Source organism: Xenopus laevis, chromosome 7L (assembly GCF_017654675.1).
Source record: "Xenopus laevis strain J_2021 chromosome 7L, Xenopus_laevis_v10.1, whole genome shotgun sequence".
Taxonomy (NCBI): Eukaryota; Metazoa; Chordata; class Amphibia; order Anura; family Pipidae; genus Xenopus; species Xenopus laevis.
In genome coordinates, this window is record NC_054383.1 from 22,235,109 (window position 1) to 22,259,763 (window position 24,655).

The following is a 24,655-nucleotide window of genomic DNA, read 5'->3' on the forward strand; positions in this document are numbered from 1 at the left end:
CCCATCCATGATTTTAACTTATTTAGCAATAAAATAACTAAAAAAAATTGTGCAGTAAAAGACAATGAAAGATAAATCAAGTGAAATCTTGAATCGTACAAATTTTCTTTTTTTGATACCCGAATTAGTGATGGGTGAATAAATTCCCCAGGCATGAATTCGCAGCGAATTTCCTTAATTTGCTGCCAACGAATTAATTCGCAAAACTGCGGCAGAATTTCGGCGGTGAAAAATCCACCACGACAAAAAAAAAATTGACACACGTCAGAATAGTTGTGCTCATAAAATTGTCACGAGTCCAAATAATTTTGTCGCGCAACAATTTTATGCGCACGACTATTCTGACCATTGACTTCAATGCATTTTGCAAATTTTTCGCTGTTTCGCAAATTTTTCAGTAGGTGTACAGTTTCACCCGTCCCTAGCCTGAATTGTTTGATTTTTTCAGGTTGTTGCCCGAAAACTGAATTTTTTGGATTATTGGACAAAATCCAGCGCAGATCACAATTTCTTCAAATTGTAAAAGGGACATCTGCCATTGACTTCTACATGACCATGGCAAATTTGAGATGACGGATTTTTGAATTTGGACTTTTAGCAGCTTCAGGGTGTAATAAATCTTGAAAAATTCAAGGTTTTTTTTTTCCATGAAAAATTCAAATTTTCTCCAAAAAAAACCTCTACCATAAAAAAACAGAGGTATAGTAAATAACCCTCTAAGTGTAATTTATTACATAACCACTAAATCCCTTCTGATTTGTGCTTTTAAAAAAAAAACAGGTTATCTATGTTTGAATAGTTATATCTCTCTATGAGAAAACTATGATGTAGTAGTAGACTCCACAGGGGCCCACCCATTACTAGCATAAAATAAATAGAGCAGCAAGAATCCTGCTAAAAGGATATTTTGGCCCATTTATTGAAAGCTACGGCTTCAGAGGAACAAACAAACCTCCCTCAATTAACCTATTATCTGTTAGACTGGTTTCTGTTGGTATATTCTGCAAATTCATAGAACTCGTGCACAGATAAAGAAATCTGAGAATTTTTGTAGGACTAGTGCTCACAATGAACAGTAATTTTCATAGTATATTCTGCTTAGCCCCTGGCCAGTGGAGCACTAATTTTCCCCAATCACAAAATATTCACATTGACGAAGGTCAATTTGTGTAACCAACATAATCAATGTTTTGGACTGTGCCTTAAGCAGTGGGTCACTAAAGTTAAATGAAGTTGATATAAATTTACTGCCTTTGTCACAGGAAAACATGTTTTTCCCCGAAAAACAAATCAGTTAATAGTGCACTGAAATCAGTTTTTCAAAAAACCAAACAGATTCTTTTATGTGTAATTGTGAAATTGGACATAGGGCTAGACATGCTGTCAGTTTCCCAAGTGCCCCCAACCATGATAAATTTCAGAGACTCTTAACTGCTGCACTGCGAGTTGAAGTGATATCTAGTGATGGGTGAATAAATTCGGCAGGTGCAAATTTGCAAAGAACTTCTGCGTTTCGCTGCTAGTGAATAAATTCACGAAACTGCAGCGAAAATTTGCCTGTGAAAAAATCGGCACATATAAAAATTTGCCCCCGCATCAGAATACTTGTGTGCATAAAAAATTCACGCTTCAAAATTATTCGAAAGCCCATTGACTTTAATGCATTTGGATAAAATAAGCGTGCATATAAGAATTGTGTCAAAAAAGGCATCAAAATTGCAGCCCATCAGAACAAAGGGAATGTAACAAGATAACAGCTGCATGACACAAGATAACAGCTCCCTGGTAAATATAAGAATAGCACTCAATAGTAAAAATACAAGTCCCACTGTGACTCACCCAGTTACATTGAGTTGGAGAAACAATAACTTATCTGAAAGCAGTTCCATAGTGCAGAGCTGGCTCTTTCTGAAAGCACAGGATCAGGCACCATGACCTGAGATATCTGCAACCAATGTGTATAAGAAAAGGATCCACACACACACTGATTAATGCAGTCGGGGAATATCCCCTTTTATTCAGCCACCAAACATCAACGCTTCGGAAGGAACGCACCACCAACTGCAGGATTGGTGAACTACAGGTGTGCGGTAGGAGAATTACACTGAGATATCTGCATACACCCCAATATTACAGATACAAAAAGACATTTGTTTGTTCATACCATTAAAAACATTTATAATAGACATCCCCTACCTCCATTACCCAGAATACTGGTTTTCGGGGATCAAGCACGCAATAAAAATTTTCATTCCAGGACTACGAGGCCAGAAAGTAAGGAGGAATTTTAATTACTTTGCATTGTTGCACTGAAGAGATTTTTTTTTTAAACTTTGGTTTTTAACTGTTTAGGTCCTTATTAACATATTTCTGAAAAAATCAATGGCAGAACAGAAACAAGAGCAGTTCATTTCGTGGGTGGGGTTTGTGAAACAGGCAAAGGTCTAATATGTTGTTGAAGGGTCTGTCAGAAGCGCCCGATGACCCACATGGGTAACGACTAGTGATGGGCGAATTTGCGGCGTTTCGTTTCGCCGAAAAATTTGCGAATTTTGCGCGAAATTCGCGAAACGGCGAAAAATTCATGAAACGGCGCCGGCGTCTCGTTTTTGAAATTTCGCGAATTTATTCGCTGGCCGCGAAACGCGCAAATTCGAATAAATTCGCCCATCACTAGTAACGACACCGGTACTAGGACGCCGGCGCAATGACATCATGCACTTGACACGAAAATTCAAAATAAGAGGATGCCGAGGTCATGGGTTCAATGTCCGATTATAGGAATTGCTAGCTTGTGATCCTGGGTGTTCCTAAATTTATTACAAGTATTTTCCTGGACTTTTGATCCTGCCTGAACCTTCTGGCTTTGATTTTTGCCGCCTGCCTATTGAACCACTGCCTGAATTCTGACGACGATTACTCTTGATCCCTGTGGTTACCGCAAACTTCAACTTTGCTCTAAAGCTTCCTCCTTGGTCCGGACTTCTCTGCTAGGAGCCGATAGGCCCCTGACAGGGTCAAACAGAGTCATAATCAGAATATCAGGCACTGGTCAAGAAAAAGTCGAGAGGCAATAAGCAGAAAAAATAATAAGCAGAATAACAAAAAGAAAAGGAACTTGATAAGAGCCACAATCAATGTGGCACCAAAAGTGGTGCAGTGGAGAACCCAATCATCAACTTCACCCTCCAAATGAACTGCCCTTGTTTCCGTTCTGACAGTTTGATATCTTGCTACATTGATTTTTTTTTTTTCAAAAATGCATTAATAAGGACATAAACAGTTAAAAACCAAAGTTTAAAAAAAAATCTCTTCAGTGCAGCAATGCAAAGTAATTCGACGGAAGTGTACATTGATTTGCTTACTAAATACACAGAGGAAATTAAAAGGAAATCAATACACAAACCAATATCCAGTGCTCAATCATATTTTGCATATAATGAGACATTTAAATAACAGAAATGTTTTATTCCTGAGTCCTGCTCATGAAATTAGAATTTAAGTGATGTTGTATAAATCCAAGGAGGGGAGATTAGATTATGTACTGGCTTGGCACTACAGTTCTTTTAAAGGAGTGACTGGGTAAGGGCACTTTATTGGACAACGTGTATTTTAAGATGCATTGAATAATCAAATATTCTTACCTATAGCCACAATAACAGTTAATCTATTCTTAATTTATAAACTGTAGACTTTGGAAAGATTTCTAGAATGTTTCAGCAAGTTCAATCACCACCATGATATGCAATGGGCTTTATTATGGCCCCATTCTGCTGCTTGCATGCTTTATTCAAGCAATACTCCATTTCCCAGCATTGGTAAATCAATGGTATATTACCTTTCAAGCCTTATTTGATTCCTTATTAGCATTTAACGAAATGATCAGCGCATTCCAATCCATTATCAGTGTCTCTACTGCATGCAGAATGATTAATGGTTAATTACATTTTTGAGGTCATGATCAATAGAAAACTCTGGAAGGGGATCTTTATGTTAAACAAGATAACTGGTATAACTTATTAAATCATAAAATTCTTTCTGCCTTCAATCAATCTCCAGTCTTTTCCTCTGAGCCGACATGTTAAGAAAGATACAAAGGGAAAAACATCTCTGAACGTGAACAATGTCAGCTAAGGGCTGATTATATCATGGAAGAAAGTCAAATCTGTAAATCAACTCTTGCCAATCCATTCCGCATCCATATGCTGCATTCAAATATACTTCATAGACAAACCAGAAGTACAATATGCCCAGTTGAGTACTGTTTGTCCAAAATGGTCAGAACAAATAACTTTACTAAAAAAAAAAAAATGCCCCTTTAATATGTACAAAATTGCAGTAAAAATATTAAGGAAATTGCATTTACCTCTGTCTAAAAGTATACCAATATAATGTCCATAGCAGTGGTTCCCAAACTGTTGGGGCTGGTTCCATAGGGGGCTGTATTTCTGGCAGGGGTGGGACTCAGCCTGAAGCCCAATTAGGTTAAGATTTTTGCATAATGACTAGTGATGGACGAATTTTTCCCGTTTTGCTTCGCTGAAAAATTCGCAAATTTTCAGCGAAATTCTTGAAACGGCGAAAAATACATGAAACTTGTAAATTGATGCCTGCCAATTTTGGATGCGTGTCAGAAAAGTCACTTGTGGCAATTTTGACGCCGATGTTAACGTCAATGGGCGTCCAAATAGTGTTGACGCACTGTTATTTTGATGTGAGTGACTTTTCGGACACGCGTCCAAAAATTTTTTGATACCGGCAAATTTTCGCAGGGCTTTCTGAATTTATTCGCCAGCGGCAAAAACGCAGAAATTACCCCAATTTATACACCCATCACTAATAATGACTATTTGCTACCTAGATACCCCTGAAACCCCAGCTAGAAGGTCAATTTGGGACAGATTTGGGGTGAATGCTTATTTGCTGCCCTAGATATTCTTTGACCTATCACTGAGACACCAATGTTTTCCAATTTCTGTAAGTTTGGTATTAGACAGGGGGCCCTGAACAGTCTTCAGTCCGCCAAAAGGGTCCAAAGATTGTTCTCTAAAAGGGTCCTGCAAAAAAGTCCTACAAACACTGGTCTGTAGCATTCTTAATTAATATAAACATTTTACCTCATACCTAAATTATGATTGTTTTTTTTTTTATTTAAAATCTGAAGTCCAAATAGCCAATAGCTGAGCAAACCATGATTGTGTTGTCCCCAGGTCCGAACTGCTTCACCCTTTTTAAATCTGTTCTGGCACTTTAAGAGGTTTAAAGGCTAAAATAATTATACAGTTAGATGTTATTTCCGCACCATAAATACTCCTGCTCCAAGATAAGCTTTAAGTGAAAGGAGGTGTAAACTACTCAGGTTCTACTGTGCCATTTCCAAAAATGAATCATGGTGTGGCCTGGACAGAGAAGAAAATTGAGTGCATTTACAAAACATTTTTTTCCCTGCCAAGGCACATAGATGGATTCTGGGTATCATATGGCTTTGTCTGTAGGCAGCCACTCTGAACACTAGTGTTAGTAAAAAACTTAAAGAAGCAACCATCAAAGTGATCTAAAACAAAACCTGGATCCAAATAAAAGAACAAAAGGGAGTGGCTCAGAGGAGTAGCCAGTGAAAAAAGGCACTCAAAAGAAAGCAGCCAATGAGAACATTTCTGGAACAAATTCCAAATTGACTGTAACAACACTTGCAATGCTACAACATTTCAAACCAAGAGAACGAAGTTGCCAACATTTAAAGCAAGTCATTAGGGTGATGCTTCTAGCTGGCCAACAACACCTTCTTCAAGTATTTTCCCTTGCCTTACACTCCCCAGTGTGGCTACATTAAAGTGCACCCCTGGGAAAGCTGGGATCCATAAACAGGTTGGCGCTTCATATGCCACTCTGTATTTCTCAACAGACAGCGGCACTGAACAATAGGTGTAAAGATACATCAGTCATTAGAAAAATCTTTAAAACTGATGAGCCAACTGCAGATACAGAGGCTTTTATTTTTCTATCCCCTCTCCATAGGTAAAGTGACAGCTTGTCAGTAATCTGGAAAATATAAGGACTGGCAGAGACAATAACAGAACAGTCAATCATAACTCCGGGTAATGTGCTAGAGAGAGAGAAACAGAAGAGTTCAGGCCAAACATGAGAAACAAAGAAGGAGCAAAAACATCAGTTCTTCAAACTATAGGAACAGTGACTTTGGGCCAAATTCACCACAGATCGTTATGTAACGATTGATTCCGATCAATCCGCTTTGGGATTTATCATCTGAGATAATGCAACTGATTGAATTATATTGATTCAGAACAAATCATTCAAAATTGCTTCAATTGAAATTGATCACCTAAGATCAGTATGGATTAAATAAACAGACAGCAGGATTCCCCAGGACACATGTAATTCTATTGCCCCTTAGACTTCAACTATGGATAAACCAGGATGTAGTGATGGAAAAATCTGGGCCTTTGAAGGCATTGAAGTCAATGGGCGTCAAAATATTTTAGAAGCGCTGCAATTTTTTTTGACCCAGCGAATTGTCGCCGTAGTTGCGCAAATGAATTCATTTGTGGAAATTCGCTGTGAATTTGTGTTTAGCAAATTTATTTGCCCATCACTACCAGGATGTAGTAAAAACTCAAAGATGCAATGGCTTTGTTGTCATTCAACAAGTTAGTAACGTTCAACAAGTTAGTAAGGTTCAACAAGTTAGTAAGGTTCAACAGGTTCTGTTCGGCATGTACAAGCAAGAGATCTGTTATCCAGAAACCTGTTATCCAGAACGTTTCAAAATACTGTAAGGTCATCTCCTGTAGACTCAAATGTAATCAAATTATAAAAATGATTAAAAATTATTTCCTTTTTTCTCTGTAACAATAAAACAGTATAATCTACTTGATCCCAACTAACATATAATTAATTCTCTCTGAAACTAAACATTTTTATTGGGTTTAATTAATGTTTAAATCATTTTTAATAGACTGAAGGTATGGAGATCCAAATTACAGAAAGTAGCACTAGAAACTAGCATACTGGAATACCCCATGTCTCAAGCATCCTGGATAACAGGCCCCATCCCTGTACCTCCACTAGATTTATACTTATTTTATACTGGTCTGCTCATGGAGTTCTGTGAGTGCCTACTACCAATCTTAAATTTGACTTAAACATCAGGACATGGTTTAATTTTGTCCAGTGGCATTCGTACCACGAAGCAGTGCTTTACGTAAGTGTTTAGTAAAGGGAAAGTGGCCCAAATGATAACTCAGCAAAGGGACCCTAAGTAAGCTATGTACAACATTAAATATTCTCAACCAGGTATGGAATCCATTCATTTCAAAATCCCAGATGCGTGAAAGGGACTCGCTGGTAATGAATGCAGTTGCAATAATTGTTCCAAAAATGTAAAGGAAGTGTGGCCTAACGCGTTTCATACCTAATGGGCACTTACTCATAGCCTATGGCAACGGGGTTTATGTGTTGAGACCATAGTGATTACATATATATATATATATATATTTGACTTTTGAGAGCAAACATACACACCTTTGTATTATTGAACTTCTAACAGTCCTTTTTATGGGATCCATTATCCAAAAACACATTATCCGGAAAGCTGAATTATTTCCTTTTTCTCTGTAATAATAAAACAGTAGCTTGTACTTGATCCCAACTAAGATATAATTAATCCTTATTGGAGACATAACAATTCTTTTTTAATTTTTTTATTTGACTTAAAATACGAAGATCCAAATTATGGAAGACCCCTTATTCGGAAAATACTAGGCCCTGACCATTCTGCATAAAAGGTCCCATGCCTGTATAAAAGAAGACTTCGGTGATTCCTGCCTAGCCAGCTTGGATTCTACAACACATTTTTTTTTAATATCTCAGTCTTTTTTCTTCCCATCCGTTTATTTATACTGTTTAGACTTCTTTTCAAAAGTAAATGTTTTTCCTCTTAAAATCTGCATCGCTTTGGAAAAAGGCTTTGCGTAACACAAACAGCATATGCTGCCAAGATAAATGCACCTTTAGAGTTCTGGTAAATGCTGTTGTAATTTTTCAGCAACTAAGCAGAGATAAGTGTTTCATTGCTATGATTAAAATTTTCCAGCAGATGCAGGAACAAAGCCAAGTTACTGTGCAGTCTGGGTTAAACACAACACAGCAAAGCACCGACCCACATTTATGCCTTCCAACTGCATGAATACTTGACCTTTCAAATTAGATAGCGTTTGCACTGAAAATAAGAAAGGTAACAAAGGGTAGGTTTATTTCATAAATGACCATAAAGCCTTATTGACTTGGAAGGTTTAAAAGGCCACATGATGTCACTGTTGTTCTACAGACCCAGGGATGCCTGTTTATTAATCACAAGGAAGAGGAGCCATTTGCCACCAGCCCTGGGGGAGGGATGATATCAATTCTTCTGAACCCATAATGAAACATTTGTTGTTATTATTATTATATATACTTGGCCAAGTCTCACTCGCTTGGAAGGATGATGGTTGTACAAAATATTATATATAATCATTGATTGCCATTGCAAACACCACTGGTCATAAGCCCTTGGCAGGAGCAATGTCACATTTTTTAAAGGAGAAGGAAAGGTTAAAACTAAGTAAGCCTTATAAGAAAGGTCCACCTAAATATACCAGTAAACCCTCAAAGTAATGCTGCTCTGAGTCCTCTGTCAAAAGAAACACAGCATTTCTTTCCTTCTATTGTGTACACATGGGCTTCTGTATCAGACTTCCTGTTTTCAGCTTAAACCTCCTTGCCCTGGGCGTGAGCATGCTCAGTTTGCTCCTCTTCACATCCTCCCTTCTCTGCTGTAATCTGAGCCCAGAGCTATGAGTTTGCAGAGAAAGACTCAGGTAGGAAGTGATGTCACACCAAGCTAATATGACAGCTGCTTTCCTAAACAAACTGAGAGCTTCTAGAGCTGTTTACTCAGGTATGGTAAAACATTCTACAGAATAAATATAGCATTCTAGCTTGCACTATTGCAGCTAATCTATTGACAATAAAATGCCTCCATAGCTTTCCTTCTCCTTTAAGGTTAAAAAGGGTAACCCACTTCCCTTCATTCCTTTTTTCACCCATAACAGCCTTGCACACTTCCAACACTCCATCTCTTACCTACTTCCTTTAACAAAAACAATAAAACCTCTACATCAGGACAGTAACTAGCATTCTGAAGGTGCATCAGGCCATTTTGCCATGTAAATTGACAGTCCACTAAATAGTGTTCGTGAAATATCGCCCCAAACATTCCGTATTTAAAAGAAAGGTGGGATCGATATTTGCAAGGACGCCATCGCGCAAATCAATTAAAATCTCTTCTTCTTGTCAGAGTGTATTGGGATTCCGTGATAAAGTTTTCTTCATGTCTCCCAATGCAAGATGAATTTTCTGTACATGTCCAGACTGATAAATATCATACAGTGCTATGACAGGTAGTGATAAATGTAGGAGCAGACCAAACCATTTGAAATATTATATAGTTTGCTAATGTTAATTTCCTCAACAAGAAACCTGTAGTGAACTACGAGTGGATTTTGTCAACTAACTGAAATCTTTATTGAAGTTACACCAGGTCTACAGGAACGTTTACTACATCAAGCGCAAGTTCAATAACAGAAAATGGGTGCATTGATGCCATTCATAATTGAACTTGTGCCTATCTATACCCTTTCACTTATGATAACTTACAGGGGGAAAAATGGACGTAGAGTCCTGCATTGGGTCAGGCAGTGTCGGACTAGCCCACCAGGATACCAGGAAAACTCCCGGTGGGCCAAGGTGTCAGTGGGCCCTCCTGCTTCTAACCTTTTGGCCTTTTTCATGGTCATTCTCTATTTCTTTATGGGAATAAAGGCTTAATAATCAAAGAATAGAGAATAGTATGTAGAGAAAGAAACTAGGAGAAAAAAGAGGGTGAGTGAGAAAAGGAGGTATAATAATTTGGAAAGTGGGCCCTCAACCTAACGTTTTCTGGTGGGCCCCTGGTATCCAAGTCCAACACTGGGGTCAGGTACCTGTGAGTACCCGCAGAATACCTACAAAAGTCCCTGATTCTCTGACCGTATGGGTGATCCATGAGTACATGGGTCAATTGCAGACTTACATTGCTCCCACCAACCATAGGTAAAAGATACACTAATTTCCCCCTCTGATCTGTTCGATGGTGATGTCACTTCTGGTGTCCTCAGGTCAGGTTAGAAGTTTAAAGCTTGAAGGCAGGGTTGGGCATCGGGGACAAGGAAGAAGTATAGTGGGTCAGCGGGTCCATGCAGGGCTCTAGATGGTGGTAGTTTCAGGGTTCCACAAGATGGTTGCTCTAGCAGGTGCTACTGAATTGGAGTCATCTGCTAGTGCTGTGCGTTGTGCTGATGGTGACACAATTCTTTACAATATGTGGAAATTGCGACCATCACAACTCGTACATGATTTACCAAACGGTTACTAATTTTGCAATCGTATTGGATGCAACGCAAAATACAAACCTTTATGCTAGAATTTGATGTTATCATAATTTGCATCTAAAAATTATACTTAGCCCTGTGCACCATGTTGGTAAATGAGCCTGAGTAAATCTGAAAACCCTAACCTTAATAGCCATAAAAAACGATGGGCAAATTAAAATCGCCAGACATTTCCATGTTTCGCCGCAATCGAATGAATTCATGAAACTCCAAACTTCAAAATTGACGCACGGCAAAATTATTTTGACGCCCATTGACCTCAATTTTTTTGCTTTTTAGCAAATTTCAAGATAAATTCGCAAATGGCCACAGATTCGCCCATCACTAGTCATAAAGCAGATGGATTAGGAGGTTACTTGATATCTTTATTGAGTTTACATACTGTATATCTTTTAGGGATTCAACTATTCAACTAATTTCCCAGTTGAACTTCATAAATGAGAAATAAAAAAAAATATGGATACCTATTGCAAATAGTCTTGGAACACATATATCTCAGCTATCCAGTTTCACATTTCTGCTGTCCTCTTCCTTTCCTTACCAATTATCTCTATTTTTCCACCCCACCCAATCATTCTTTTTGTCCATCTTCCTTTTTTTTATTCCTTTCCAACTCTCTCTATTTTTCCACCCCGCCCAGGCCTTCAGCCTTTGATTCCATTCTTTTTGCATGGGTTTTCTGCAGGTTATCGTAGTAGAATAACAGAACTTTAGCATGGGCTGATATCAGGCACTTATTTAGCTGAGAAGTAAATTAAGTGGGCATTGAAATGGGAAGCATACAATATTTCTGCTAACGTTTAATAGTTTCTGCTCCAGGCAATGTAACAATCATCCCTTCTAGCAGTGAATAATTTACTCTTTGCTGCTCACCCCCATGTATTATCATTAAAATCCACTGTATAAACTAACGCTCATCCGACTGAGACTGGAACATTTAATTAGTTAATGTGCTCAGTGTAATTTTTGGTGATGAGAAAAGAAAAATGTTTGGACTAAAAAGACTATAATTATACTCGAAAGTGTCTGATAAGGTCAAACAAAGACTCTCTGCGGAAAAACAAACAACAAAGTTAACAAAGGAGCTGATAATTGATTCATTATCCCAATAGTATCTGAATCCTGTTGAATCACTGCTCACGATTATTATTATATATACTCTTCTGACATCTTCTCTCTGGTTGTCATGCCTATGATGTTTATGACTCATTAACCGCCGATATGCAATGCAAAAATAAATTTAGCCATGGAGTTGTGACTCCTGCAATGTAGTATGTAATTATATAGGGAGATAAAGTACATTGGTGTTGAACTCTTGATCCTAACACCATCAGCAAGCATTCATTGCCACCCCATCTGAGTGCAAATGGAATGACTCATCTTTGACTCTCACATTAGGAGTCATTTTCTGGATGACCTGTTGAAGGGTCTCTCTGGTTAAAAAATGATCATGATGCATCTTTTCTGTTATTATTCAAAATTCGATCACCGTATAGGTCTGTGGGTTCATAGTTAATTCCCAGTTCCACTGCCAGATGCAATATCCCTGCAATATTTCCATGTTGAAACTGGTATTTAGCGTGTGACATGCCCTGCCCGATGCTTGTTCTTCTGTACAAAAATCAATTCTAATAAAGGTCAGTGGAGCCAAGGAGGTTGGCACAAATACTTTAGTACTAAAACCAGAGTAAGCAAGCGACCTTATTTGAGTCCCATCCCCGTTCTAGAGAACGATATAGCAAGATCATAATGAGGACAACAGCCGGCCAGAGAAACATTCTGTTCTGTGACCTGGTTTGAAGATCAGATGGTGCCCTGTGTTAAATTACTAATTATGTTGTGAGTCACAATAAAAAAGGCTTTTTTGGTCTATTTATTTCTTCAGGAAAATGGTTGCCAAATGCCTGTGGAGGCCTTCTAGACTCTTGAGAATAAGATCCAAATTGTGAACTCATTTGTCGTAAAAGACTTCAGAAAAGGCAACTGGATGCAGGTTGGTTCTATTAATAGATTTTATCTTCAGCAACTGAGTTTTTGTCACTATCATGACGGTGAAACGCAGACTAGGGATGTAGCGAACCGCCGTTTTGGTGTTCGCGAACGCCGGCAAAAAATGCGAACGGTTCGCGAACCGTTCGCGAGCTTCGAACTCCCGCAAAATCGTTCGATTCAAACGTTCGAAGGATTTTTCGTTCGATTCGAACGTTTGAAGGATTTTCATCGTTCGATCGAAGGATTTTCATTCGAATCGAACGGTCGAGGGATTTTAATCGTTCGAACGAATGGAAATCGTTCGAACGAATGGAAATCGTTCGATTTTAGCGGTCGAATGGTCGCGAACTCAAATTGCGAACGTTCCCAAACGTTCGCGAACATTAGGCGGACGCGAACGGTCGAAGTTCGCGCGAACAAGTTCGCAGGCGAACTGTTCGCTACATCCCTAACGCAGACAACCTATCCATAAAATATAATTATATATTGTCCCTTACGGTAAAAGATTCTATAGGCTTGAAAGTATGGGTCAACGCAGAGATGTAATCCGACTTTAGCATAAAATATAGCATAACATAAAATACAAATAGTTAAAGTGGAACTCCACAAAAAACAAAACTTAAGCTTTTTGAAATGTAAACATAATTTCAAGCAACTTTACAATATACATCAGTTAAAAAATATGCAGACTTTTCATGATTTTTAATGATTTTAAAATGTTCCCTAGGTCTAGCCCCCTGTTCTTCTGCTGATCTTTCTGACTACTTTGCTGAGCTGTCTGACTACTGGCACTGTATCAGAAGCCATCTGTCCTCAGCCTGCATCCTCCAAACCCCACAATTCCCTGCACACGTGATTTCAATAAGGAATGGAACATTACAGTGCAATGCATTGTGGGTTATGTAGTTCCTGCATGCTGTCTGTAAGCTGTGGAGTTGTTACAATTTGTAACATCAGTGTTTAGTCCCTCCTTCCCTGCCAAGATTTCATATGATACAGAAAGAGAAGAACTGTTAAACAGCTGGATTTCAGCATAGAAACTGGCATTTATTCATACTTTTTGAAGAAACAGGTAACTATGATGGGTTTATTAGGGGTTTTTGTGTTATATGGGCCTCTTTATCAAAGTTTATAAAGCAAACAGCCTGGTGATCACTTTATAATGGTACTTAGTAAGGTGCTGAGATCATTTATCAGCATCTCCTGAAAAACAATGGTTATAAATGTTTAATCCCCAGAGCCAAAAGGCCTGCATAAATGTTGGAATTGCATGTGCTGAATTTGCCTAAAACCAGAATCTGGAACTATTTTAATTAAAAACATTTGAAAAATCAAAAGAGTAAAAAAAAAGTGGATATTTATACTATCTATCTCCTTCAGATAGCCAGAGATTGCACTTTCAGCAGAATTATAATAATATTAATATAGGTGGGGCTCTGAAAGAACATTCTAAAGGTCAAGAATGTTGCATATTGCTTTGTATAACGGTAACCTTATTTCTCATGGAAGCAATTACCTATTCTAAACACAATGAGGGATTTTTGGAAGCTGAACTAAAAAGTTTGGAGTGCCCAGGCTCAGAGGAGGTATGCTTTGTGAGCAACCGAAGCTCTATGATTTGGGAAAAACTATTTCTCATCTGCTATTTTTTTAGCCAGATTTTAATGCTGAGAAACATCTGAAAAACAGATAAGAATGTTGTGAAATAAATTCCGATTCACCCTACAAGTCTACTTTCTACAAGGGAAGAGAAAAATATGTGATATTTTTAGAATACTGTTCTGAGCAAATAGTATCCTCCCACCATTAAATTTAGTTACGACTACAGAGAACTAGGAATAGTAGCCTATGGAATGTGTTATAGAACAGCATCCATGGGCAAACATGAGCAGTTCATAGAATTGAGCTGCACATATGGTTTTAAAAGTGATTATGCGAACAGTGTGTAGGAGATCAGAATATTCTTCCTACAGTCCCACCTGCAAGTCTTTAAGGCCAACCAGCTACTGTCTCCAAAAAATAGGCAGCGATTGAGGTTAAAACTTTAATTCTTAATACATATCCTGACGCGTTTCGTGTGCTCCCACATGTAATCATAGGTATAAATGCAAAATACACATCGCTCAGTTTAAAAAGCATCAGGAACTCAGGTCACAACTTGCGTGATTCCTTTCCATTTCGTTAACCCTTTCTTTCATAAAAGCAATAACAGAGATGCAAAGCTGATTCCTCTCTCCCGATAATGTCCTTTTCCATAAACATTTCGAAACGTAGGCAACCTTTCATATAACATTAACTTCTATTTCCCTTTTTCAGCAAAAAAAATTACAATTACAAAAACGATTACAATTACAATATTTCACATCAAACCCGGGCACATCGGCCTTGCCACTGGTCATTGTTCAAATTTACTATTCTGCCTAAACTATTCAAGTTCATTCCCCTTCAGACATCAATATAAATACTTAAAATTACATATTGTTCCATATAACTTAATTTGATTTGATTAAAATAGATTTCATTATTCCAATTTCCAAAGAGCAATTCATTTTCTTAACATTTAAATGTGACAACTTACATCCCATTTCAAATTTAGTCCATTTGATTCCCATGTGGCTAGATTAAAAATCTACTTTACTTCCAATCGTAACAATTTGCTAAGTTTGTTCCCTCCTCTACTTTGGGGTCTCACTCTGTCTGTCCCTTGGATGTGCAATGACGACGCAATTACGCATTCGATTTTTCACTGCACGAGTTGTGCATCCTACATATTGCATGCCACAAGATATGCATGTCAGTAGATATACAACAAACGTAGTGTTGCAATTAATGCAACATTTCATATTAAATTCTCTCCCCGTTTTCGTGCTTGCAAACTTTTTTGATTTATGTACATGTGTGCGGCCAGCTCCTGTGCCTTAAAGGAGAATGAAAGTCACTTAGCACTTGGGGTGCCAAATGTTAGGCACCCCAAGTGAATGTATTTTACTTACCTGAAACCCAGGCCAGTGCTCCTATCAGCAGAAAACTGCACCGGCCCGGGGTTATTCCAGCGAGCACCACAGATCGATCCTCTTCCGGCTTTTTTTTTTCTTCAAGTGGCTGCGCATGTGTGTTAGAGTGAAAAGCTGAACTTTAACTAGAGAAGTCAGCTTTTTCATCCCACTGCGCATGCGTCTGCACCCAGAAATTTGAAGAGTGAAGAAGCTGGAAGAGGATCGCTCCGTGGTACTTGTTAGAAGAAACCCGGGCCGGTGCAGTTTTCTGCTGATAGGAGCAACGGCCTGGGGTTTCAGGTAAGTAAATACATTCACTTGGGGTGCCTAACATCCCCAAGTACTAAAGGACTTTCCTTGTCCTTTAACTTCAGATGTGGTCCAATTGACTGGGAGGTAGGACAAATGCCTAAAGCTTATGGGGAGCCTTAGGGTACATCTGGGAATGTCAGTGCTGCAGAACTGCTTGTGAACCTCATTGTGACTACACTGGTGAGTGAACCACCAAAGGGAGGATTATGGCGAGGATACAAGTCTGTGGTCCCTGTATGAGGACAGGTCTTGTGGCTCCTATGTAAGATGAATTGCCTTATCCAAGGAGAGGTACTATGGGAAAAGCTCTTGAGAAGGGACATAGTGCATGGAACTGAACTATGCCTTTTTTATCCCCTTCAGAGCTAAATTATTGGACTACTATATGACCAGGGCAGCGTTGAGTTCTCAGGTGGTACTCCCCAGGAGGGTGGACCACCTTAGACCTCAGGTCCCACAATGCTATTTCCTGGGACCACTAATATGGGGTGCTGAATTGTACTTTACTAGACCAGGGTAATACTACCCCCTTCCCACCTGGCAAGCATTTCCTACCCACTGCACAATCTATCTTTAAAAAACAAAATTAACCCCCCATGTGTCAATAGTATTGGGAGGGCGGGAAGTTCCACCCTGGCTCCAAAAATTCCTTGTCACCCCTCCTTACAGTATACCCTCTGGCTAAGAAGCCTACCCATCCTTTCCTTCCCTTCAACACCAATCCCCATCACTGTCCTCCCTTCCCTCCTAGCCTGGTCAAGGCTTCCCCTTCTTAACCCTTTGGTGTCTGGGGAGCTCAATTCAAAGACTGTGCTAGTAAGTCAGCCAGAGAGTTTTATCTGAAAGTTCTGCTACAGGTCTAATTGATCACAATCCTATTCTAAGGGGATGTGCCAAGAATGGGTTACAAGTTTTTGTGAGCTGGAAATGTCCTCTCCCTAGCTTTACAATTTGGAATGGTCCTCTATGGTCCTTTAAATTCACTTCTTATGTTGGCCTTTGGATTTAGCTAGCATACAATATTAAACTGTCTCTTACGTTTAAGAGGCTTATGGTTAGAATCAGAATCTTTCCTGATTAATTATAGATATCCCTAAAATAGCTTGGAATACTCTGCACATCTCCCTAGAAGATTATTTTAATGCTTTTTAACTGTATTTCTTCCTGTTTATATGTGTGCAGACAGAAGGGCATATTTATCATACAATTGGGTAGAATGTGCAGAATGAAGAATTGACTGCATCATATAACACACCACTGTGGGGATAGAGAAGCTAAATACTTAAAGGTGAAATGTTTCCCGTTATGATTACAGGGTGAAAAAAGGTGAATAGCTTTATCATTATTATTATTATTATACTATAAAGTTCCATTCCGTTCGGTGCGGAATGGATACTTGGAAAGAGGACGAAAATGCCACTTATCTTGGGGCACATTCATTGGAAGTAAAATCAACCAGGTCATGTGACTAATAGCTTATAATTAACCATAGGTGCAAATGACAGACAAAGGTGTTTTACATGTATGTTATAAATATTTTTATTGGTTATTAGCCCCATGAAGAAATAATTGGTTTAATAATTGGGTAACATGGTGATAAGCTGTTATGATGCATAGGCTCAGTGACGTACCTAGTGTGACCCCCCACAAAAAAAATCTTTGGAGCATGTGTCCTCCTCCCCGTTCACAGGTTAAGTGTAGTTGGATAGGGGGAAATCATTAGAACTGTAGAGAATGCAGACTATTTGCTCCTGCACCCCCTGTTCCCCCCGAGATGTTGGTGTCTGCTTCCTCTATAGTTACACCACTGCATAAGCAATTGTCTAATACTCAGTATTTATGTACGGTATACCTCAAAGAAAGCTGCCTGGCTAAAATCATTTGTGAATATGAATGGTTCTAGTTAGGTCCATGAGAAACTTCGGGGTCAGATTGGTTATATATTTAAATGCAAGACTGGCTTACACACCATGGGCAAAAATCATATATCCCTAGAAGATGAAAATATAGAATGAGGAATGCATGAACCCGACAGAGTTAACTTATCAGAACTCATAAACTTAAGGAAAATTGCTGAGTTTTCAGGGTTTAACCGACATGAAGCCCATATTTGTCAGGATTGTCAAAAATAATGCAAGTCTTCATTAGGTGCTGACAAATCCTAATTATAGATTTCAACAGTCTGAGAAGTGACAGTGCACAGTGCACAAAAGTTTGCAATAAATTACCCAGTCTTCTCTCAAAACATTATTCCCATTTCTATAAAATGGTTGTTAACAGGGGAATATATAGAGACTGCAATGCTGGAAAGTATGAGTGTTGTATGGTAGTTTACACTAAAGTAGCAAGTATTTTTTATAATTGTGATACACTCCATTCTGGTGGGAACATTACCACCATCTGCGGGTACATAAATAGCACTTTGTATAAATAAACATATACTAATACTATAGTAAGGCTTTATTTCCCTACAGTGAATGTTGGCTCAGTTCCTCCTGTGACTTATCTGCCCTTGAAGAACTTGTTTTAATAGAATGGGATATGAAACAGGCTGCCTTGCATTATATAGATTACAAATTGCTTTCCATTTTTTAAAACAATTGGTTGTCATTAGGAATGGGTGAATTTTTTTCGCCTTGTTTCACCGCGGAAATGACGCCCATATACTTGTATAGCATCGCGCATCAAAATAAAATTGACACGCGTCAAATTCTTTAATAGGTGTAAGCGACATTTCGCCAGCATCAAGTTTTTGGCAAAACAAAATGGGTCAAATTGCCCAAGCCTAGTTGGCATATCTGAAATTACTGGCATCATCACAAGGGAGGTCCTTAAAAATAGGACATATAGCTATGCCCCACATGAACTATACAGGGTCATTAAACCATCTTTAATGGGCTTCATGATGTTGTTTCTTATGAATGTCATTTAGCCAACAGTTTTAGTCTGTAATAAGAACCAATAGTTTCCCTTTAAATAACCAACAAATCCACAGTTTCAGTGCCTTATATACTGTACATTCACTCTGCCCCTCAGTAGCCTTTGGGAGATCAAGAGGAGATCACTACATGTTATTCCATTACTTGGGCAATGTTGATATCAGCAGGATACCAAAACACCAATGCAGTATGTCTGCAATGACTTAAAGGGGACCTGTCACCCACACATAAAAAGCTTTTTAATAAACGTCCATTTCAAATTTAACACAAAGTCAATTTTTATTTATAAGAAGCAAAGTTTATTTTGGTTGACTAATGGTAGATCTGGAAATAGCCTAGGACATTGCAGGATCCAGGAGGTGTATGATACAGCTTTCCCAATCCATACACATGATACACCAACAGAATCCTACTACTTAACATTGTAAGGAAGCCTTACCCTGGTGGTCTAGTGGGCAGCGGGGTCCACCACCATGTCCTAGGCATGGACCCCGCTGCGCTGCTCCCTTCTTTCCTGTGCTGGCTTCCTCTAAGGCACGTGCCGCGAGCATGTCCGTCTTTTAAAGGCGCAGTGCGCTGGCGTGTGAAGTCAGCGCGCAATGGCGCCAAATTCAAATAGTTTAAAAGGGGAATTTAGATTTCAGCACACTGCCCGTTGTTAGGTTCTATTAGCAAGTTCCGTGGTGTTATCCTGAGCGATTCCTGACTGATTCTACTGTGTATGACCCTTGCCTGCCTGCTTACTACTCTGACCTCTCCAATCCTGAACCTTTGCCTGTCCTATGACTATTCTACGATCTCTAATCCTGATTCTGGCCTGTCTGATTATTCTATCTGCTTGTGCTGGCCCGGCCTGCTTGTTCCTGGTGGTGTTCTTCCTTCCAGTAACCTGGTGAGACGATCGTGCCCCTTTGCTAGTCCAGAACCATTAGCTTTGCTCCTCTCTCTGTTAAGACCTGGTGGCATCCAATTAGCCGAGGGCTCCTCCCGAGGTGAAAGGCGGGGTTTAAAGGCAGAAGTGAGAGCCGATACCAGGGAGCTTAGCTTGGGTTCTGGATATAGGGTGTCGAACGTGACAAACATCTTATAGAGCAAGGCAAAGGAAGAAGAAATGGGAGCTTTGGGCATAGTCTACATGTTTTATTCCTCTGATATTCAGATAGCTAAAAAGTTGTCACCTTCCCATAAAATTACTTTTTTTGGACTAGCAACAAGTGTCCTGGAACTCTACCTAATGTTATTGGAAGAAGAAAACTTTGAAGCTCTTTTTTCAGCCACATCCGTTGTCAAATATCTGAGCGTTGGAAGTACAGTATACGCAAAAAGGCCGTATTTCTTTCCAGACTATAAAAGATAAAGGATTTCTTGTAGTCAGTTTACGTACAAGAACATTCCCGATCTACAAGCAGGACAACAAAAATAATATATATAGTTCCCGGTTTTGGCCTTGGGCAGCCCTTGGCTGCAGGCTCCTAGTGGCCCCCTGTGAGCAAGTGCCGGAGCACTGTGGATTACATGTACAGGGGTATGAATCCCCAGTGCTCCTTAGATTGCGCTGGGCAGAATGCCACCCAAATCTTGCCGCCCTAGGCTTGGGCCTTTTTTAGCCTCACCACATATCCGTGCCTGAATATATATTAAATTTAATAAACATTCTGCCATGTGTTCTGGAATGGTGACTGATACAGATTTAAGTGAACAGAGGATTGGATTTAGGGTCAATTTTGATATATGTAAAATGCACTGGTCACCCATTTAACAAATTGAAAATCATAGTGCAAGATGTATAAAGTTATATGTTTTCTTGCACTGTATCAATAGGGTAGTGGGGTTCTGTATCAAAAGGTCAGTGGGTTTCTGTTCAAACAAACCTTTAAGGTCATATGACCAGGGATCCCTTTAGTTCATAACAAGGTTACATTTCACTGTAATTCCTTTATTATACAATATAGTAAAAGAGAGCTCATCTAACATCATATTTCAGGAGTATCTCCTACAGTAAATAGGCATTCGACCCAAATAGATCCAAGTCAATAAGAAAAACTTATCACAAACCTTCATTGAGGTCCATGGGAAAATCTATCATGGAATTGGGATATATGTTTTTCTCATTGAATTGCATCTGATTATACAGTAAGTTATATGTAAATATGTTTAAAGAACACTTACTTTTGCAGAAAAATGCAGCAGGGAGCCGCTGATATTACCGTTGTTGCATTTCACAATCAAATTTTGATTTCTAGTATTTTCTGCATGCAAATTGCCATTTCCGTGGATTAGCGGTCTCACTGAATTTGAAGATGTTTTCTGGTAGACAATGCAGGTCATACCTATGAAACTTGCTGGCTTGATTATGACAGCCTCCAAAGCAATATTACGAGAAACCTGTCAAAATACATTACAGAACTGGTAAACAGTCATGTCAACATATACAATAAAATTATCTTCCTGCATCCCTGGTTCCCTGCCGAACTTCCCATACTGATTCCCAGAACCGCGGGCAAAAATTCTAGGGGTAACATTGGCCACCTTTCCCCCCCATTCCGGTTCTCAAACACTAGTGATGGGCGAATTTATTCGGCAAGCGTGAATTCGCAGCGAATTTGCGTGATTCGCCGCCAGTGAATAAATTCACAAAACACCCGCGAAAATTCGCGGCAAAAATTCGCCGGCATCAAAAAAAAATTTCTGAAAAAACGGACGCCGGGCTCAAAAACGGGCGTCAAAAATGGGCGCGGCATAAAAATAAACGGGCGCCGGCGTCAAAAACGAGACGCCGGCGCCGTTTCACAAATTGTTCACCGTTTCTCGAATTTCGCTAATTTTTCGGTGAAGTGAAACGGCGCAAATTCGCCCCTCACTATCAAACACGTCACAACATTTTTTCAATGTTTTATTTAGGGAGAGCTTTAATATTATGTGGCTGATATTTGCATTTTCAAATCTGAGGGTTTGTTTTAAACTTGATCGCTGAAAAAAAAAATTTGATCTAACTCAACCAATTATTTTTTCATGATTGACTTTATGAGAAATTTTAATCACATTTTCATGATGAAAATCCTATCATTCATCAATAAAATATCTACAAATGTTGAAAATACACCTCTTGCTATCTTCTTTAGAAGCATGCAAGACTTTCGTCGCTTGATTTCTTTTTTAAAAAAAAAGGTCCAAATTTTAAGTTTAAAAACCTGTAGTGAAAAAAATGTGTGAAACGGCAAACAATTCACAAATGAACATTTTGACGCCGGCGTCAATTTGCGGTCGTCAAAATCGATGCCGCCATTAAATTCCGCCGCTGGCGACAATTTGACGCTCATTAAAGTCAATGGGCATTCGTTTAATTGTCGCAAGCATCGAAATTGTCGATCAGGCAGGTTAAAAATCTTGTCGGAACTCGGCCGCATCTTTATTGAAGCGGTCCCGCGATCCGACCACCCGTTTGGCCTCCATTCTGATCCGACCATTGGGCCCTAGGGCCCACAATAGGATGAGCCCGATATCGCCCACCTCAATGTGGGCACATCGGGGAGAGATCCGCCCGTTTGACGACATTGCGTTTGGAGTCTGTTTAAGAGTCTGTTATTTATGAACTGTATATTGGCGTTATTTTAATAATAGCTCAACAGAGGATTGTTATATTATCTTTTTCATATAGCTCCTATAAAAATGAAATGTGACGGCAAACTTTTTTTGTTTTCTTATAATTTGATGGCCTGGCCAGTCACTGTTTTTATTACACTCCTTGTGTAGAACTATTCCTAGCTTGCATTTCATGGGAACTGGGACACTAACACAATCCTTTTCCCGCAAAACAGAAAAGTTATGTGGTTTGGCTTTGTTCTTTACAGAATGATTAACATCCTCTCTGTATTGTTAACAGAATCACTGGTTGTAAACCAGAATATTTCTATAGCCAGCTAATAAAATATCTTCTTATACCCAAACCGCCATGCACATAAAATTGTTTCATGGTAATTTATTTTGTTTTTTTGGATAGTCTGATCATTCATAGCAATCCAAGGCCAACACTGGAGCGTAAGCGGCACAAAACATACACAGTATTTATCACCCAAGTCCAACTGTACAGAAACACAAATTCAACCATTATTTTTTCCACAATGGTACATTACTGTTCCCATGTCATTTTTAACGATCTCACAAAGAGGTAAAAAGGGATAGTTATGTGTCTGAACACTGAGAAACAAATAATTGGAATGGCGGATAGTATAAACATTTGTTTATGTTTAGGGTCAGGGCACACGCTCAGATTCAGGGAGATTAGTCGCCCGGCGACAAATCTCCTCTTCTTTGGGGCGACTAATCTCCCCGAAATAGAATGTAAATCGCCATGTGATGACACTGGAGCGCTTCGTCTTCCGAAAGTCGTCTGAAGTTGCCTCACAAGGCAATTTAGGGAGATTAGTCGCCCTGAGGAAGAGGAGATTTGTCCAGTGTCGGACTGGGCCGGCGGGAAACCGGGAAAAAACCCGGTGGGCCCCGGCCTTCATGGGTCCCCGCCGGCCCAGCCCCCCTCTCCCCCTAATGTTCTGGCCCCCCTCCGCCGATGTCTGGGCCCCCAAATAAAAATTAATTGGTGCGCCTGTATTGCATGCGCATCTGTGTTTGCGCATGCGCACCGGCGTTTGCGCAGACACCGGCGTGTGCCGAGACGTTCGCGCATGCGCGCTGGAGTGCGGCCAGACGTTCGCGCATGCGCGCGGGGGGGCCGGATTATAGTTACCCGGTGGGCCCCCGCATGTCCAGTCCGACCCTGGATTTGTCGCTGGGCGACTAATCTCTCCGAATCTGAACGAGTGCCCTGACCCTAACTGCTGAAAGTGAGAAAACACTTGCAATATCCAGTAGTCACCTAATAATGATCAATGGTGAAAACATCAAGTATCTACAGTAAATTAGATGCCATTATTTTCATTTTATAGACTGCAAAGGACTGTTTTTTCGCAAACAAAGTACATCTTTGAAAAGAATATGTATAAAATATTATACTGTATGTACAAAATGTTCTATAACTTTTTATTGTAGTGTCAGTTAAAGAAAATATTAAAAGAATTGGGTGACTGAAACTGGGAAAATCTGCAAAGAGGGCTTTTGAAATGAAGAAAAATGTTGGCACCTAAAAGCCTCTGAATTTTATTTCGCCATTATAAAAGCATGTACGCAGAAATTTACAGAAATTGCCAAGCTTTTTTGGCCTGAAACCCCATGTAAGGATTCTCATGCAGGGTTATCTTAAAGATTGCTTCTGTTAAAAAGCACAATTAGTTATGGGCGAATTCGTGGCGAATTCCCGCGATTCGCCGCCGGTGAATAAATTCGCGAAAATTCACCGGCATCAGAAAAAATGTACACCGCCGTGTCGTGAACGTTTCGCCATTTCGCAAATTTTGCGGGAAATTTGCGAATTTTTCAGCGAAACACCCCAAATTCGCCCATCACTAAGCACAAGTAAACTTAAATAGGCCCAGTAACATAACTAGACGCACCGTCTGCTCCCACCAGTAGTTCCGCAACTAAATAGGCCTCCAAGTCTGGAAAACATATAGGGGAGTATTTACTAAAACTCACATTTATCAATTTTTTTTTTTATTAAAAAAAGTCAACCAAACTCTCATCCATGTATTTAACTCAGTTATCAAAAAATCAGCTTGAATAAGTAGACCCAAAAAGATGTTGCAACAAAATTGCTCGTCAAGTCAAGTAGAGGGACGGAAGACTAAAATTATGAGGGTAGACTGTCAAGGTTGGGGTTGTTTTCTCTGGAAAAAAGGTGCTTGCGATGGGACATGATTACACTTTACAAGTACATTAGAGCAGGGGTCCCCAACCACCGGGGCGTGGGCCAGAACTGGGGAGCGGACAGTCCCGAACAATGAATGCGGTGCGCCGAATTTGACACCGGCGTACC

General features: G+C 39.5%; 1 protein-coding gene across 1 annotated transcript in view; it reads right to left on the bottom strand.

Annotated features, from left to right (window-relative positions):
• Positions 1 to 19,953: 19,953 nt before the first annotated feature.
• Positions 19,954 to 24,655, bottom strand: part of LOC121395755 (adhesion G protein-coupled receptor A2-like) — a 149,505-nt gene continuing 144,803 nt past the window's right edge. The window contains exons 12-13 of the mRNA XM_041570043.1: positions 20,896 to 21,111; positions 19,954 to 20,070 (exon numbers count right to left, since the gene is read on the bottom strand). Of these exons, the coding sequence (XP_041425977.1) occupies positions 19,954 to 20,070; positions 20,896 to 21,111 (333 nt within the window). The remainder of the gene's footprint in view (positions 20,071 to 20,895; positions 21,112 to 24,655) is intronic.